The sequence below is a fragment of the Mytilus galloprovincialis genome, chromosome 6 (genome assembly GCF_965363235.1).
Source record: "Mytilus galloprovincialis chromosome 6, xbMytGall1.hap1.1, whole genome shotgun sequence".
Taxonomy (NCBI): Eukaryota; Metazoa; Mollusca; class Bivalvia; order Mytilida; family Mytilidae; genus Mytilus; species Mytilus galloprovincialis.
Genome location: NC_134843.1, coordinates 86,909,868 through 86,930,494, shown reverse-complemented (window position 1 = coordinate 86,930,494; position 20,627 = coordinate 86,909,868). Strand labels below are relative to the sequence as shown.

At 32.0% G+C, this 20,627-nt stretch overlaps 1 protein-coding gene across 1 annotated transcript; it reads right to left on the bottom strand.

Moving 5' to 3' along the window:
- Window positions 1–10,582: 10,582 nt before the first annotated feature.
- On the bottom strand, window positions 10,583–12,438 carry LOC143080585 (uncharacterized). Its single transcript, XM_076256496.1, has one exon. The coding sequence runs from the start codon at window positions 12,323–12,325 to the stop codon at window positions 10,601–10,603; it is 1,725 nt and encodes a 574-aa protein (XP_076112611.1). The 5' UTR covers window positions 12,326–12,438; the 3' UTR covers window positions 10,583–10,600.
- Window positions 12,439–20,627: the final 8,189 nt, after the last annotated feature.

The window sequence follows — 20,627 nt, the reverse complement described above, 5'->3', positions numbered from 1 at the left end:
AATACGACAGGTGTCTAATGTAAAACAGGATCTGCTTACCCTTCCGGAGCACCTGAAATCACCCCCAGTTTTGGTGGGATTCATGTTGTTGTTCTATTTGAGACATTTTTTCGCACATCGTTGTCAAATGATATAATTTGATGCGCCTGTCGTTAAGGTGCGAGGTTTAGCGCTATAAAACCAGGTTCAATCCACGGGGGGGGGGGGTCTCTTCCTATATAAAGGTATATACATATGTGCCGCTGGAATGGGTCCCTTTTTTGATCCGTCAAATATATCAATGGGGTGCAATTTTACCGAGGAAATATATCAATAGGTAGTAATTGACCGATTGTGATATATCAATGGGTGATAAATATATCAATGGGTTATGATTTCGCTGTGAAATATATGTATAGGTAGGGATTTCACAATTATTCAATATATGAATGGGGGGTGTTTTTAAAATCCCAGCTGCACACCTGTACCCAAAATCCCATGTTGAGACCCCCCCCCCCCCCCCCCCGTGGTTCAATCTATCATTTTTTACATTTGAAAATGCTTTTACCAAGTCAGGAATCTGACAGTTGTTGTCCATTCGTTTGATGTGTTTTATCATTTGATTTTGCCATTTGATTAGGGACTTTCCGTTTTGAATTTTCCTCGGAGTTCAGTATTTTTCTGACATTACTTTTTACATCCACAAAAATTAGGAAGACGCGAACCTGTATCTCTGAAATCCCGTTACTGACGCAATAATCATTTTGTTGTCAATTTGAACAAATTCGAGTTGTATAAACAATGTGTTTCCTGCATGTCTAAGATTACAAATTGCACTTCTTTGAAATTGATTCATAAAAGTAAATACTAACACAAGCGATACATTGAATTTATCTTTAATTTCAAAACCCAGCAAAAGACATTACTAAGAGCATTCCTTGAAACATGTTAGTTAAAATAGTCATATAAGAATCTGAGGACAATCCTCCACAGCTTATCCACATTCTCCCAAGGACGTCAATACACATAGACTCGGGACTATACACGTGATAGTTTAATAAAGATACAAAGGTTTTTAAAGCACCTGTTATATCTAAAATATGTAGAACTTTAGTATCGGTGTCTAACAAAACAATATTTCCGGTTGCAGTTACAGCGAGGCTATTAGGTTTGAACTGAAGTTTTGAGTTTATAGTTGTATTTCCCGTATACGTCCACATTACCTTATTTGGATAGGCAAGCGATAGAAGGCGGCCGTGTTTGTATTCAGATGTCTTGTCTATTACATACAAATCATTGTTGATATTTGTTGTTGCCTTCACAGCATATGTTAATATTCGTTTCTGGTTATCATCGAATTCAAATGTATGCAATTTTTTCCCACTCGCCTCAATAATGATTAGTTTCCTTACACTACTTGTTGACAGTTTATACGAAATTTCTTCACAAATACCAACAACTATCCTACCAGATTTTGTTATATGTAGTGGCAGGGCAATTAATGGCGAAAAATCTATGAAATCCTTTAAGTTACCGTCGTTCGTTAATGTTACAAGTTTTGATTGGCCGGAAAGGGATAAAATTACTTCTCCTTCGTGACTTTCGAGCATAGCTTCAACACTTAGATCTTTAACTTCTTTTCGTTGTTGAATCTCGCTTCCCAAATCCATTTTTCTCAAGCATGAGTATTTATCACTCACCCAAACTGACCCATCTTGGCAAGGCTGTATGTTATTGAAAATGGCTTTACTTCTGTAAGAATGAAGGACTTCAAATTGTACTGTATGCGAAACGTCTTCTAACGATCCAAACATTTTCGAAACTTGAGTTTGGTCAATTGAACCACAATTTAGTTCTATTGGATTGATATCAATAACCCGATAAGTCTTTTCGGGCTCTATCCAAGACTTAACACATTGTTCTGTTTGAATTACAGTTTTCAAGCTACCTGTATTGATAGCTAAATTAACTGATTCCAAATTCGAACTTACTTCTTTTTGTGCGTTGACGTTTGTATGTTGTGCCTTTACTGTCGCTATGTTCATTTCTTTAACTCGGTCTTCGAGAATTTTAAGTCTGGACTTGGTTTCAATCTCAATTGCCTTCTTTAACCTTTCTTCTTGTTCTAAAATAGTTTTCCTTAAATTTTCGTAAAAAGACTTGTTCGATTTTGTCCTCACACTAAGTTCTTTTTCACTTAATGAATGGAAAGCCAAATCCTCCTTAAGTTTGTCCTGGTAGTATTTTAAACTTTGAAATTTTTCCTCATATGCGTCTTTCAAACCCTCGAAATAATGATCTTTGTGATTCTCAGAAAGACATAAAGGACAGACTAACTGATTACACTTCTTACAAAATATGCAAATCTTTTGTTCAGGATGTTCTTCACACAAAACAAAAAGATTTGGCTTAAACGAACTATCCTTCCCTATATCTTCTACCTTGATGACAGTATGTTCGTCAGCTGCCTTGAACTTTACATGTACTTTCCTTTTGCATTTATCACACATCAAAAGGGAACATTCTTTGCATTTCCATCTTATTTCTTTTTCATCTTCACACAAATGACATACACAAGGAATTTGCGCTTCTCCAAGATTTGACGTCGCCATTTTCAGTAAGCTAGATAAAATTGATTTGAGGAAAGATTACGTGCTAGGTTATATTAAGTCAATAGATAACAATGAGGTTGTGCATTTTTATAATACATAGTAAAAACGTCATAACAATGATTTTTATTTGTTTAAATTTTACAAATCATTTATTTTTCACTGGAATTTATGATTGTGTATGCCCACAAACGGAATTCGTGGACATTCTGTGGAGTGAAGTTTACTTGATCCTCAATCAAGGCCTCTTTCAATTTAAACGAATATGTCAAGGGTGTTTGTCCCAGATTTTGATGTAAGAGTTGTTTATCAAAAAATAGAATTACATAATTGATAAATATACAAATGATATGCTGAATTACTTTTAAGTAACGTTAAACATGTGTAAAATTAAGAAAACACGATAAGTCTTATTACATATATAATTAATAATAACATTTGTAATTGTTGTATGCAAGGAGCATTTGAAATATTAAGGGCCTCGTAATTCAAATCAAAAAGGTTGTGAAATTTTTTGAGATATATTGAAATCAAAAGAGGGACAAAAGATACCAGAGGGACAGTCAAACTCATAGATTGAAAATGAACTGACAACGCCATGGCTAAAAATTAAAAGACAAACAGACAAATGGAAGTACACAAGACACCATGTAAAAGACTAAGCTACACGAACCCCATCCATAACTGGGGGTGATCTCAGGTGCTCCAAATCATGGAGGTCCTGAGATAGTTTAGAATGTCTTTCAGATCTTTAATTATCCGATATCAATATGTCATTTTTTTAATTGTTATATATAGAACTGAACCCTTTATTAAAAATCGTCGAAATTTTTGGACATCGGCTTTTGGAATATTTCTGATGCTGGTAGACTATAAAATCGGTACATTCTAACTGGAGTTAATTTTATACACAGAGTTTCGAAATATCTTCTGTCATCTGGAGCTACCAAAAACCATTTTTGCACAAATTTTACTGCGAACTTTTGCTTCCGGAATATTTGGTATAATTTCCGCAATAGTCTTTAATAATGGGCTTTCAAATTTATTCGTTTAGTTTATGTTTACTTGTGTTTATTTTTTTTTTTGAGTGAGTTAAGTCATTTAAATTTCAATTTTAAAGTGTGTCTTTCTGTGTTGTAATGTTGAAACCCGCTGCTTTTGTTTGCACCTGTTTTAAGTCAGGAATCTGATGTTCATTCGTTTGATGAAGTCGTTCATAAGTGTTTCTCGTTTCTCGATTTTTATATAGATTGGAACGTTGGTTGCCCGCTCTGAATTGTTTTACATTGGTCACATTTGGGATCTTTATAGCTTACTATTCGTTGTGAGCCGAGGCTCCGTGTTGAAGACCATACTTTGACCTGTGATGGGTTTTCATTGTGACTTGGATGGAGAGTTGTCACTCATATCACATCTTCTGAGATCAATTGATGCATTCCTTTGTTGAAGTCATAATACATCCGACCATTGTCGTTTCGTTTTATCACTATGTCTATGTTTAAGTAATCAATTGAACCAAGGGTTCTAAGTGCTTACGTCATTCTTTCGAAAATATTATGATCAGCACGAGTTGATTGACCAAAATGAAATATCTGTGTCAAAGATGACCTCGGATAAATTTCCAATTGTCGGAATCACGATCTCGACTTCTTTTGCGTTGTGAATTCTTTTTTTATGACATCACCGAATGAGACTTCTCACAGGATTTCTATTTGCAGGATCAACACGACGTGTGCCACATTGGGAGCAGAGAATGCTAACCTTCCGAAGCTTCCTAGCACAGACTTGGATTTAGGTTAAGTTCGTGTTATTCAGTTTCCTACGTAGTGTATTGTGGATTTGTTCGTCATTTCTTTTTTTTCGATTTTGACAATCTTTGTAATTTTGTTTGTCGATTTATGAGTTATTAAAGTCCCCACTGTATCGTATGTATTTTTCGTGAATTATCAAAATACCTATCATAAGAAGGGGACATATTTGCGACAAACCTTCTTAGGGTACTAACAATAATTTAGATTTTATTCTTAAAATATTTATGTATGGCAAATTTTCAGAAAAGGATGACTGATTGATTTTAATTCGCTTAAAACCCTGTGGCAAGTATTTCATGCATGTGAAGGGAGACAACAAAAGTAGATATCTTATAAATGACAAAAGAACGACGAGGTAAACCAATACAGGGCACTGTTCGTACGGTCTTCAACAAAGATCAATTTCCAATACGGCAAAGTAAGCCATAAAAAACCTTCTTGAAAAACTGTGAAACAAATCAAAAGAAAAACAATTCACGGCCAGATTAATAGAAAGTGATTGAGAGCAAATAAGCATACACACTTAGTTACAACCTCTTGACTTTGAACATCTTTATCTTTATTTTCATCAAAATGATACATTGTTTAATTCCTTTATTATGAAAAATTGTCAGTTTTTTTTTATGTATTCCTCTTTATGACGTAAATCTATACTATTAAACGAGAAGACTACATTTTGTGTGTCGCTTCTCTTCGTTCCACAATAGATTAATCATCATGCCTTTGTGTCCTATAGGAACCATGCATAGTCGCATGTGTTATCCTCGCTTATGTAATTATGGTAGAAAAACGATAATTAAAGGTGTCAGACCACTAATTAAAAATCCCTATCTGTTCAACTAAATTTTGCAATTTTCACAGCTTTCTAAATTTTAAGTTTAACTTCAAGGAAACCAGGTATATCCTGAATTGTTGATGTTTCACCTTTCTACATGCCAATTTTCAACCAATGTTTAAAGTCTAAAAATTAATTTCTGATCTTGAAAACACAGGTATTACCAAAATAACTCCAGGTTTTCTGGAAATCTTAAATTAGTGTACTATGTAGCGCATTAATCCTGAATTTTTAACGCAAACTCATAGACAAGTGAATGTTGGCTCAAAATGGTCTAAATGTATTTTCCTTTCACAAAAAGTTTCATTTATGCAAATGTGTTGTTTAGTTTTGAAAGTTATTAATTTTTTTAATTTTTGAATATTTAATTTTTTTAATTTTTGAATATTTAAATTTTTGAATTTTGAATTTTTAGTTTTTAAATTGATTTAAAAAAAAAATTGGCTTTTTGAATTTGAATTTTTTGAATTGAATAATCAAAATTGAGGGCCATGCTCATGTTAAATGATCGTTCATATAATTTCGTCACGTCTTGAGGTTGCGGACGTGCATTCGGGTTGACTCATGGAAATGGCATGGTTCTACGTCATACTGTTATATCTAAATATGTTCAACATGCATCCTGGATTATTTTTTTTGAGGAGGGGGGGGGGGAGGGAACTTAACTGACATTACTACTGATATCTTAAGGTTTAAGAACATAGCTAAACACCATGAAGTGTTGTAAAATCTGCCGTTATCATATTCAAGATAAATTATCTGTTTAGAAACAGAGGGAGCTGTGATTAAGCATTTATGTGAGCTTTACTCATCAGGTCGGCACAGATCAGATTGACAGGAGACACACAAATGCGATGTAAATAAACTCATCATAGATACCAGGATTGAAATTTCATTTACGCCAGACGCGCGTTTCGTCTACTAAAGACTCATCAGTGACGCTCGAATCAAAATTTAATAGTACATGCAATAAGTCAAAGCTACTCAGTATAAATATGATAACATGTTATAAATAACTCATGTTTTCCAAATGTAAAATGTCAATCAGTCACATTAAAAAACTTACTTCAGTCTTAAAAAGTCTGAGATAATCTGAGAACAGTATGAAATTTGCGGCTGCTTTGCGTTTAAACTGAACACGATGAAATTCTAAGAGTGTCGAAATTTAAATGACACTATTTTCATGTATGATTTACTTTTCTTTACCTGCATGCAAACCGAATGTGTATTGTAAGAATTAAAAAATTCAAAAGAAATGCTTTGCATTTAAAATGAACACGATGAAATTCTAAGAGTGTCGAGATATAAATCACACTATTTTCATGTATGGTTTACTTTCCATTACCTGCATGCAAATCGAATGTGTTGTGTAAGAATTTAAAAAAATCAAAAGAATGGGTTTCAAATAAAGGTGCTTGCATATATGTATATGTATCCGTCAAAAGCCTAAAAAATTCACGACTAATATGTGATCCATGGTGAAATAATGGGTTTCGATCTAAACAGGGAGACCGAATATGTTCGATGTCTTCACCCAATCCGTTTTACCACTCGCGTCTATGCACATTGAAGTTGGGTTCGGTATATTGTTATCTTGTGTGTCAATACGTGCTTTTAAGGTACCTTTTGTATAAAGGATATGTAAGAATTTTGTATCAAACACAGCAATGTAACCGTCTGAAGTAACAGATAAGCTCATAGGTTTAAAATGCGAACTTATGCTTTTGTCGCCTTTGTATTCCCACACAAACTTATTTGGATATGCAAGTGATATAATCCGACTTTGACCACTTACGGGCTCCTGTAAGTCAATAACATACATATCGTTATTAATGTGCGAGGTTGCTTTCAACGGGTATGTAACAACTCGCTTTTTGTCATCATCAAATTCAAACGTGTGTAATATATCTCCGCTGAGCTCCATATTGATTATTTGTCTTATACTATTTTCTGATAACTCAAATGGACCTTTTTCACATACTCCTATAACGATCTTGCAGGATTTTGTAAAGTGTAAAGCTCGAGGAAGCAATTCTTCAAAATCTTGAAAATCTTGTTTTGTTCCGTCATTTCTCAACTTGACAAGCTTTGATTTTCCTTCAAGAGACAGAATCACTTCTTCTCTATCAATTCCTAGCATCTCTACAACATCAATATCCTTAATTTCTTTCTTTTGTTCAATGCCGTCTGTTCCCATAACTATCATTTTCAAGCAAGTGTCATAGTCACTCACCATTATACCACCATCTAAATAAGGTTGAATAGTATATACCGTTATATCAGTGTCGAATGAACCAAGTACTTCTACTTTTACCTAATGGTCCTACTGGATATCAGTCAATACCCCGAACATATCAGAAATTTGTTTTTAACTAATATTTTCCTGTTCTAATTTCATTGAATTAATATGCGCATCTCTGTATGACTTACTCAGTTGTGTCCATGTATTGATAGAGACTTCTGTCTCTGTTAACTTTTTTAAATTACCAGAATCAAGGGATGTTGTCAATGATTCGATTTTCGTACTTAAATCTTGTTTTGCACTTATGCCGGAACTTCCTGCTTCCTGTATGTCTTTAATTTCTTTCCATCTATCTTCAAGTTTTTTAAGTTGAATTTTCGTTTCATTTTCTACCATTTCTTTCATCTTTTCTGCTTGATGTAAGATGTAAGATAGCTTTTTTTGGCACTTTCGTACAAGCTATTCTCTAAGTTTATCTACGTCTCAATACCCGTTTTACATGACAACTGAGTTCGACTTTAAGTTCATCTCGATAGTATTTCAAACTATTAAATTTTTCCTTGTAAAGGTCTTTCAAACTTTCAACTTCATGACCACTATGATTATTTGTATCACAAGATGGACATACTAGCAGTTGACATGTCGTACAAAAAAAAATTATCCTCAACTCAGGATGAGTTTTACAAAGTATATGCAAATTTGGTTCGTTTATTTCCTTTGTTCCAATTTTTGACAGTTCTATAACTGTATGGTCCTCATGAAATTTAGTATGAATATTATTCTTACATTCTTCGCACATTAAATAATTGCATTTTATGCATTTCCACTCAATTTTTGTACTTTTCTCACAAACAAGGCTGGTGTTACAGGAGACGCCAGTGGTTTTTTTTTACCACTTATGTAATAGATATATATCCTGGTAAACAAAACACAATGTCAATTTGAAAAACTCAATCTACCATAAATAGTTTCAAGACTGAATTTAAATAATTATTATAAGGAAACGTAAAATGTGTAATAAACTTTAACAGTGGTTCCGTTGACGTGTGAATTACCATTTAAAATATATGCCATAGAATACACATATAAACACATAATAACTAATTAATTTGATTAGAGGTTACCGATATCTGCTATTCAATAAGAGATAAAGAAAAAAGAAAATGGAGAAGGCTAACCCAAAATGTTTAGATAACACCAAACTTTGTAATTCATATCAAACCAACATTGATACGATTAAATATATAAATCATAGAAGGGAGTGAAAGAAATGAAAAAAAATCTCAAACTGTTTCCTAAAACAATCAGCACTTTTTTTATACCAACCCCGTGTCTTCTATAGAGAAGTAGTATAGCATTAAGATGTTGTATGATTGTCGATGAGGTAAAGCTATAAAGTTAACCATACAACACACAACAATGAGGAAAAATACATTCCATATAGTCCGCTATAAAAGCCTTGACAGGACAAAGTGTGTATTAACTAATGAATCGACAAAAAACAACGGATTAAAATTGATAACAAAAACATATATTGAAAAAAAATCAATAGGGACGTATGGTTGTGGAATTGTCTGATTTTTGTTTCAGTTCTATATCGTTAAAGTATTGAACTTATAGTAATTTTATTCAGGTTGACTGAATCTGTGATTTTTGTATAGTCGGTTTTCAATGAGTAATAACTTACTTGCCGACTTGTGTTGTACTAATACAAGCCCAAGCTCATAAAAATCCTCTCATTGACAAAAAGGAAAAGCATATCGCAGTTAAAAATAAAAAAGCAACACGAACCCAAAGAAAACTAGCAACTAAACAACATAACCCCAAGAGAACTAACAAAAAGTAAAATCATAAAAATACCGAACTCTGAGGAATATTTAAAAAGGAAAGTTCCTAATCAAATTGCAAAATCGTAGGCTCAAATACATCAAAATTATGTCACTAGCACAATGTGTAACGAATTTAAACTAGAGTTGTCTCACTTGCTATCATAACACATCTTCTTATTTCTATACTAAAGTGTTCAAGTGTTCAATTTTAAGAACCTTCTTCCATTGGTCTGCAGTAAAAAAAATACTGCAAACAATTTATTATTATTAATAACCTTGATATAACAATATTAAACACAACTTTCAATACTTTTAAATAATCAAACAGTGCCAAAGTCGAAAATCTACTACTAACCGTGTATTGAATTCAGCCCCGCCTCCCTACTAACCTAATATTGAATATACACGGTCTCCACGCGGACGCTTTTAAACAATCGTATTGCTAGAAATGTATAGGAGGTAAGATAATTGTATTTATTAGAGAGTTTAAAAAATAGTTTGAGTAATTTGTCGTATCGAAATTCCTGCATTACCTATTATACATAGATTTCTGGCAGTAAATCCTGAATCACTACAGACAGAGACAAAGGGTTATCATAGATACTAGGATAAGAATTTTGTACGCCAGACGCGCGTTTCGTCGTCCTAATCACTGAGCTTCAGAAGGACTAGATAAAATATCTATCATTAATTTAGAAATTACAAGCATATGGTGTTACTTTATATTTAACATGCTATAAGAACTTACAAGCAGTGGCCAATTGTGTTTTTGTGACATTTATTTTTCCGTCCATGCAAAGTACTACTTATTGTCGTAATATAGGTTCAAAAGGTGATCTTAAGTTGGTGTTAATACACTGTTTTTACAATGCTTTCAGTTGAAATCCATTTTCTATGGATAAAACCACATCAAAAGGAATACATTATTAGGTCAACGAAAATATTGAAATGGTACTGAAATTTCGACACAACAAATGGCGTTCGTCAGTGTAAGTATTTATTTTGCAAAAAGAACACACTCCAACACACAGATAATTTTGTATTTTATTCAATTCAAGAAAGGAAAACAAAACGAACAAAAATAAAGTATCAATACAAAGCTGACATATTTACGTATGTTTACACCCTACACTAAAGTCGATTTGGACGGGCATCTTTGGCATCTCATAACTGACCCCAAAAAAAACGTTAGTTTCGTTATCAAAGATAAGCCATGTATCATATGTATTCCTTTATTCAACGAATTGTATTCAAAATTAAATAACAAAAGCATAATATAAATTTCATCTTTAATTTCAAAACCCAGTAAAAGACATAACTACGAGCATTCCTTGAAATATTTTAGTAAAATACGTCATATAAGAATCTGAGGACAATCCTCCACAGCTTATCCACATTCTCCCAAGGACGTCAATACACATAGACTCGGGGCTAAAAACGTGATAGTTTAATAAAGATACAAAGGTTTGTAATGCACCTGTTATATCTAAAATATGTAGAACTTTAGTATCGGTGTCTAACAAAACAATATTTCCGGTTGCAGTTACAGCAAGGCTATTCGGTTTGAACTGAAGTGTTGCATTTAAAGTTGTATTTCCCGTATACGTCCACATTACCTTATTTGGATAAGCAAGCGACAGAAGTCGGCCGTGTTTGTGTTTAGAAGTCTTGTCAATCACATACAAATCATTGTTGATATTTGTTGTTGCTTTCAGAGCATACGTTAATATTCGTTTATGCTCATCATCGAATTCAAATGTATGCAATCTTTTCCCACTCGCCTCTAAAATGATGATTTGTCTAACACTATAAGTTGACAATTTATAACTAATTTCTTCACAAATACCAATAACTATCTTACCAGATTTTGTTATATGAAGTGGCCGGGCAATTAGTGGCGAAAAATCTATAAAATCCCTTAGTTTACCGTCGTTTGCTAATGTTACAAGTTTTGAATGTCCAGTAAGGGATAAAATGACTTCGCCTTCATCACTTTCGAGCATTTCTTCAACACTTATATCCTTAATTTCTTGTCGTTGTTGAATTTCATTGCAAACTTCCATATTCCTCAGGCATGAGTATTTATTACTCACCCAAACTGAACCATCTTTGCAAGGCTGTATGGTATTGAAAATGGCTTTACTTCTGTAAGAATGAAGGACTTCAAATTGTACTGTATCCGAAACTTTTTCTAACGATCCAAACATTTTCGAAATTTGAGTTTGGTCGATTGGACCACAATTTAGTTCTATTGGAATAATATCAATAACTCGATCAGTCTTTTGGGGCTCTATCCAAGCCTTAACCGATTGTTCTGTTTCGATTACAGATTTTAGGCTACCTGTATCTATAGCTAAATTAACTACGTCAAAGATTGCACCTACTTCTTTTTGTGCGTTGTCGTTTTTGTTTTGTGCTTTTATTGTCGCTATTTTCATTTCTTTAACTCGGTCTTCAAGAATTTCAAGTCTGGACTTAGCTTCATTCCCAATTGCCTTCTTTAACCTTTCTTCTTGTTCTAAAATTGTTTTTCTCGCATTTTCGTAAAAATTTTCATTTGATTTTGTCCTGTAACTAAGTTCTTTTTCACAAGATAAATGAAAATCCAAATCCTCTTGTAGTCTATCCTGGAAGTATTTTAAACTTTGCAATTTGTTCTCATAAGTGACTTTCAAACTCTCAAAATAATGGTCTCTGTGTTTCTCGGAAAGACAAACAGGACAGACAAACTGATTACACTTCTTACAAAATATGCAAATCTTTTGTTCAGGGTGTTTATCACACAAAACAAACAGATTTGGCTGAAACGAACCATCCTTCCCTATATCTGCTACTTTGATGACATTACTAGTATGTTTTTCGGCTGCTTTGAATTTTACGTGTTCTTTCCTTTTGCATTTATCACACATCAAAAGAGAACAATCTTGACATTTCCATCTAATTTGTTTTTCGTCTTCACACAGATGACAAACACAAGGAATTTGCGCTTCTACAAGATTAACAGAGTTTGACATCGCCATTATCTACTTGCTGAAAAAAATCAAATTGCGGAAGAATTTCTTGTAGTCGATAGATAAGTCTATTATGTGATTATTTGGTAGAGATGAGCATATAAAACTATTCTATAAACAAAGTCGCCGCAAAATTTTTACTTTAATTCAATATATTATATATTTTTCTATAGATCTGAACGTATGCCCATAAACTGAATTTGAGGACGTTTAATAGATAGTGGTTATTATGAACCCCATTTCAGGCCTCATTCAATTTGAACGAATATGATGTAAAGGATGTATTTCCTTCAACTCTGGTATGCAGCATTAAATAACCTTTGGACTTTATGGAGATATATAATACTGTGAAACAATATATAGATATATTGAGAAACTGGTTTGTTAAAATAACATCCCACCTGAATATTTAGTTTTATATCTAATCAATTTTGAGGTCGTCTATTGTGATATTGTTTGATGATAGTTTTTGTATGAGTGCCCATGAGACAACTCTCCATCCACGTCACAATTTATAAAAGTTAACCATTATAGGTTAAGGTACGGTCTTCAATACGGAGCCTTGGCTCACATCGAACAACAAGCTATAAGGGGTCCCATAAAATTACTAGTGCAAAACCATTTAAACGGCTGTTGCGTTTCTTTGATTCATATGACTTTGCTCTGTTCTTATACATCCTGTTATTGTGTTATTGTTCTATGATAATTTTTGTATTCTTGTCTTTCATTATTGCTAATGTGCTTTGTCTATATAGTTATAGGAAGATGTGGTATGAGTGCCAAAGAGACAACTCTCCATCCAAGTCATAATTTCTAAAAGTAAACTATTATAGGTAAAGGTACGGTCTTCGACACAGAGCCTTAGCTTACAGCAAGCAGCAAGCTATAACATTACTATAGTGTAAAAGCATTCAAACGGCTTTTGCGTTTCTTTGATACATATGACTTGGCTCTGTACTTATACATCCTGTCATTGTGTTATTGTTCTATGATAATGTTTGTATTCTTGTCTTTCATTTTTGCTAATGTGCTTTGTTTATTTGCCTTTTTGTGTTTATTTGATACACATGTGTTTGTATAGTAATTAAGATAATAACACAATATTGACTACTGTTACCCTATTTTTGACATTTTGACCTATTATGTCTAATTTTTTTGTTCACACTTCGTTGTCGGAATATAATGAAATTTGATGTGACTGTCATACAAGTGAGAGGTTTAGCTAGCGATAAAACCAGGTTTAATCCACCATTTTCTACACAAGAAAATGTCTGTACTAAGTCAGGGTCATATATATAACAGTTGGTGTCCTTTCGTTTGATGTGATTGAGCATTTGGTTTTTGCCATTTGATTAGGGACTTTCTGTTATGAATTTTCCTCGCAGTTTGATATTTTTTAATTTTACTTTCAATACTTGAATACATACTTACTTAGTCGCTTTGACACATTCCCCATTTCGTTTCCCAACTTTATTTATATAAAATAAAATAATTTGTTACTAAGTTGCATGAATACAACGTTTAATTTCGTCTTTTATGTTACTGAATCATTCTTTTTTTTACCAAAAATCAGGCTGATATATACAGCTTGCTGCGATTCCATGAAAAATAGTGATGTAAATTCAACTTGCATTTATAATATTCTTCTTAAAACATACATTTGTAAAGCCGGCTATATTAATGTTTATTTTCAGGGGTTTCACGTTCCAAAATCAAAAGAATAGATTTTGCCCTTTATAATTATATTTTTGTAAACGGTAGTAAACACACGTGACGGTCTCTCTTTTAACACTCCCAAATTTTTCTGCATACACATCTTTAATTTGTTGAATATTATTATCTTCCTGCTATAATCACTTATATCTACTTAGCCAATGGCTAATCTTTTTCTGAAAACAGGATTTTAAGAAGACTCTCTTTTACCAATCTCCCATTTCACAATATGTAAGAGGTGAACAATTATAGGTCAAAGTACGGCCTTCAACACAGAGCCGTGGCTCACACTGAACAGTAATCTATATATGAAGGGCCCATAAAATGACTAGTGTTAAACAATTCAAGCAGGAAACCCAACGGTCAATATATATATAAATAAAAAAACGAGAAACAAGATACACTTATGAACCACATAGACAAACGACATCAACTGAACAACAGGCCCCTGACTTAGCACATGTGCAAACAAATGCAGCAGGTTTATACGTAATGTTGGATTGTTTATATAAAAGCCAGTATATTTTTCCTTTTCTTCTTTTCTGTTTATTATAAAAACAACACAATGTAGAACGCCACATGCGGGGTGACGGCTATGTTTGACACGGGGTGGCAATTTCGAAGCGAAGAAAGACTATCAAAGTAAGTTCAAGTATCAAAATTTCTTGTTTTATAATTCTTAGTACCATATAATGTAATGCACGGAAGGAACTGAACACACAATGTATTTCCTGCAAGCAGTAGCAGTCGATTTCAGTGCTCTGTTTTCTCAAACACCTCTCCCTAGTTTTTCGTGTTGCAGATTTTGAGTCTTCATATGCAAATTTCTGGATAAAAAAAAACAATTTAGACGACTCCCCCTCGTATCATTTATATAGAATTGCATTCCTATTCCTAATTAATCCAAAAACAAGCTCCTTACTTGAGAAATTAATTGGTTTTCAAACTAGTTGTTTATCAACATATAAAGTGTCGCTAGGGGTGTCAGATTTTGCATGTAAAGGGGTAGAGGCTTTTGAAAAAAAATAGATTTGCATATAAATCGGTCTTCATCTGATACTTTTTAATTTAAACACATCTACTATATTATGATACTTTTGCCTGTTTTTAAGTCTTATTAGACATGTGCTTTTGATTTCATAAATAGTCAAACATTACTCAAAATATTTTGTTTTAAAGCTGGAAAAGACAATACAGCTTTAGAGACCTGAAGACGACGACAGTACTATTCTTAACGATTTAAAAACAGCGATTCAAAATCATAAAAAACTTAATATGGCTGCTGATTTTCTATTTTGTATCCAAATGGTAAAAGAAAATAAATTTCCTTTAGGGACCGTTCAATATTTATCAGATGGATGGGCCGGTGCAAAATAGGGCGGGGCAAGCACTTTTTTTGTGGAAATATTTGGATGGGCAAGAACGTTTTTTTTTAAATATTTAGTGGATGGGCCAGAACATATTTTATAGGAAAAATTTTGCTATCAATTTTTCTTTTGCAGGCACTCAAAACATGTCTCAACAAACTGGTAGCTTGGCTCATTTCTGTCAATTTTAAGGATTTAATTAAGAAATAAAAAGCTAGAATTTTCTGTTCAGACTATCTTTTAGATTATTTTGACCTTATAGAATACCAAATTGTTTAATAGTTTGGTGCATTGCTGTAAAATTTATGGATTTAATTAATAGGTAAGAAAAAAAAGCTCAAATTTTAAGTTTAGGCTGAATCTAGAAAGTTATCTTTAATTTTTTTTATAACTTTTTCAAATCAACATGGATTTTCATAAAACTTTACAGCTATTTCATTTATATATTGATCTTATAGAATGCCAAGTTGTTTGGTAGTTTGGTATGATGCTGTCATTCTCATGGATTTAATAAAAAGGTTAAAAAAAAAGCTCAAATTTTCAATTTAGGCTAAATCCAGATAGTCATCTTTAAATTTTTTTATAACTTTTTCAAATCAACATCGATTTTCATAAAACTCTACAGCTATTTCATTTATATATTGATCTTACAGAATGCCAGGTTGATTGGTAGTTTGGTGTATTGCTGTCATTCTTATGGATTTAATAAAAAGGTTAAAAAAAAAAGCTTAAATTTTTAGTTTAGGCTAAATCCAGATAGTCATCTTTAAATTATTTTATAACTTTTTCAAATCAACATGGATTTTCATAAAACTTTACAGCTATTTCAATTATATATTGATCTTATAGAATGCCAGGTTGATTGATAGTTTGGTGTGATGCTGTCATTCTTATGGATTTAATAAAAAGGTTTAAGAAAAAGCTTAAATTTTCGGTTTTTGGTTATTTCAAGATAGTCATCTTTAATTTTTTTCATAACTTTTTCAAATCAACTTGCATTTTCATAAAACTCTACTGCTATATCATTTGTATATTGATCTTTCTGAATGCCAGGCTGTTTAGTACTTTGGTTTTTTGCTGTCATTTAAAGGATTTAGTTAATAGGTTGAAAAAAGCTACACTTTTAAGTTTCGACTAAGTTCAGATGGTCACCTTACATTTTTTTATAACTTTTTCAAATCAACTTAGATTTTCATATAACTGTACAGCTATCTCATTTATATATTGATCTTAAAGAATGCCAGGTTGTTTTATAGTTTGGTGTTAAGCTGTCAAATTTAGGGAATTAATTAATAGGCGAAAAAGGCTGCATCAAAGTCAAAAACATGTCTGCCTATGTTTGCTTAAAAAGACCATATTAAATTTCTTTTTTGAAAAGTAGAATAGATAAAGGGACATTGATATTTGAACTATAAACATGTTCTGTTATTAGGACAATAATTAGTAATTCAGTATATGATAAAATGTTTACTAGTCCAAGAGTTATTGTCCCTTAATTTGAATTATTTCCTTTATTTATATCAATATTGTATTTGAGGCTGCACATATAAAATCAAATCTGTACATGTATATGCATACTGGTTTTGAAAATCAATAAAATGTATGGTTCTGATACACACATAGATATATACATATAGAATTAACTAGCACATTTTAAATTTTGTTTAAAGTCTATTCTTTGATTTCAAGACATAAAAATTAAAAAACTTTAAAATAGAAAAGGAACTTAAATCATTTTTGATTGTCTTAGAGTTTTAGAGGGGCAAGGACTTTTTTTATAGATTTTTTTAGATGGGCAAGGACTTTTTTTCAGAATTTAAAAGTATGGGCAATAACTTTTTTAATAAAACAATATTAAGAATGCACCGGCCCATCCATCTGATAAATATTGAACGGTCCCTTAGACAATATTTCTCATCTTCTTTACCTAGAGACGGTCAGATTTATGTCAAGGAGAATAACATATGAAATGTGGTATCGGGAAACAACAAAGAGATTTTGTAAAACGGCTACAGACTACTTCTTTATCCTGCTCCACATGTAGCACCCGTCGTGTTGCTTATGTTATTACAAACGCGGTAAATACTTTAGTTTGGTGGTCACATTCCTCAAAAGGGAAGGGGATTGTAGTTACGACGTGAGAAACATATCCGATATCATCTGTGAAACGGTTATTCCATAAAGGTCAACCAACTCGTGATGGGGTCCATAAATTTACGAAGGGGTGATTTAAACTTCACCATTTGGAACTCTTGGTTTAAAAGCTTCCTTGTAAGCAGCAACCCTCTATCAAGGAAATCATGATAGGAAATACCCAGGTAGCACAAACACATTTTATTGATATTTTTTAAAATATATTGCAAAATATCACCAAAATATCATTCAAAAACATGTTTTTGGTGTGATATGTCTGGCTGTACTCATGTGAATAGCATATTTTCTGGAAATATTTGTTCTGAATGTTTAAAGAGCATTATTTTTAAATATCTTGATTGAAATAACATAATTTTGATATAATTCAGTTTCAATTGAAAATATCCAGACAACGTCTTTCAAACATCTGGACAAAATATTCTTCCAATATCTAGGATATGTTTTATTGATGTTTACCTGATGTTTTTTTTTAAATACAGTCTGTCAACCTTATTCTCATTTTAATAAAAAGTTGAGGCATTGAATTGAATGATTATAAGTCAATTCATAAATTCTACCGGTTGATATTATAATATAAATATATTCAGTAGATTAACAACTATCAATTGGAGAGTAAGACAATTCACTCGTGTCAATGATGTGTTGATATACAGGAAAATGAAAAAAATGAAAGTATATTCAAATTGTATTTGTTGTTTTGGACTGGTTTTAAATATTTTTTGTTTCTGCATAAAATTATTCAATCATTTAGGTAAATACATTTAAATGACTACACAGATTTGAAAATGTTAGATAAAGAGAAGGAAGAGCACATTTTTTGTTAGAACATTGGAATAATATAATTTTCAAGTATGTGGTATAAAGTGGGGAAATAGCCTGGTTCGATTTAATGAAAATTATAACAATAATTTCAAGTAAAGAAGGCGCAATGTATTTGAATTTTTATGAATATAAATATGGTTAATTAGATATTTATTTAGAAATTTTAAGCCTCTTCGTTACCAATAATCCATTTCTTGAATTTCCGTCATAAGAACTTTTTGTCACGTTAATAATGATTTAAGTAGTATAATAAGAAAAAAACTTGCTTATATTCAAAACATGAAGCTCGATTTGATGTCGTACCTAAGTTAAAATGGATCATAAAGGTCAAGGAGTAATGAACTTCTAAATAAACAGCGCACCGTTTTCACTTGTCAACGGACAAAAATCTGATAAATTCTTAAAAAAGTATTTGTGACCCTTGGTGGTAAATTATATACTGCAAACTTAATGAGCGTCGGTGATTTAGAAAAACAGAGCTAGATCTTCTGCTGGATAAATGGTCGCTTTTGCACATGCTAGTGGGAAATAAATTTAGAGATTATGTACTTTCCGATTCAATTTTCCTCGGAGATCAGTATTTTTGTGATTCAACTTTTTGGTAGAGAATCAGATGTTATCAATTCCTCAATTTTTACATAAACGTGCCATCAATATTCAAGTATCAATGATCAATGATCATCGTTTAAAGTTTTCTGTCAGACACTTTGGACCATTTCTATGTTTTCGTTTCCACGTTTAACGGAAATGTTTTTGTTATTTTTAATACTTCCTTTCATACTTGTTTTGAATTAATTTATATATAAAAAATTCGAAGAAGTGTCCGTAAAATAAACTGAATATGCCGTGTTGGCATTTTTCATTTAATGAAATTATCTGACGTAAACAGTTCAAATGAACTTAGGGGCTAGATTTCTTACTAAAGTGAAAAATAAAACATGTAAACTTGAAGTAAACCTTTGACTAGTTTCAAAAATAAAATCTCCTTTGTTAATACAAAAACATTAATAGTTGTGTGCGAAGTAGTTCCTAAAAATAAAATTGAACAAAGGGCGAATGTTAAAGAACAGGTTCACGCCTCAAAACTAAATTCTTTCTAGCAAAGCCCGAAGAATGTCCTCAGATTTGAAGTCCTTGTAATTTATATATCACTCTTCCCAATAAACTGACTACAGATGTTACACATAGATTATCTGATAAGAAAGTCAACATTTTGGCATTTTCTGTCTTTACTTGAAAAATAAATATTTCTACTCCATGTAACATTATCTATGTATGAATATTCTTCATAAGATTTTGACAATCAAGTCACTGTTTTATAAGGAATATGAAATAAAGTTATGATTATTTTTGATTCATTTTCATTTTTTTTTTAATGTAGATTAGATTGATAATTGTTGTCATATTTGAAGAAATGAATATTTTTTTATTATTTCACCATTTTTGATAAATTTGATTCAATGATAATACAAAATCTCCTTAATAATATTGAAACGATTTTTTTCATAAAATATTCATGAAGCAAAGACAATTTGGGATAAGAACACCCCTCCCATTTGTATGCGCCTGTTGACAGGACGTCTTATGGTATATTTATCTTTGTCCGTCCGTCTTTAACATGTCAGACATTAACTATAAAACGCTTAAACTTATTTGCACGAAATTTGGTGAATTGTTTATATCTATTGACATGAGCTCCCTTTCTTTTTTTCTTTTCTTTTTAAATTAGCGCGTGGTACGCCTGACGGTTTTCAAGAATACAGTTTAATAACTTCTCAATGTCATACCAGAAATTTATTTAAAATGGGGGGTTATCTTGGTAGAAATAAATCAGTCAACAAAGTTTAATGAAAACTGGTCAAAGCACTTTAAGGTTATTGTCTGAAAACTGAAGAATCATCCCTTTTTATGAATATTATCCCATAACTCGGAAATGTGAAATATAAAATTTATAAAAAGCCAAAGAAAGCTTAGTAAATAGATATAAACAATTCACCAAAGTTTCATGAGAACTGCTAAAAGCATTTTTGAGTTTCGTGCAAATTAGTATAAGCTTTTTATAGTTAATGTCTGACATGTTAAAGAAAAAAGTAAAATCACAAAAATACTGAACATATGCTGAACTCAACGAAAATCCAATCGGAAAGTCCATAATCGCATGGCAAAATCAAATGACAAAACACATCAAAAACGAATGGACAAGAACCGTCATATTCTTGACTTGGTACAGGCATTTTCAAATGTAGAAAATGGTG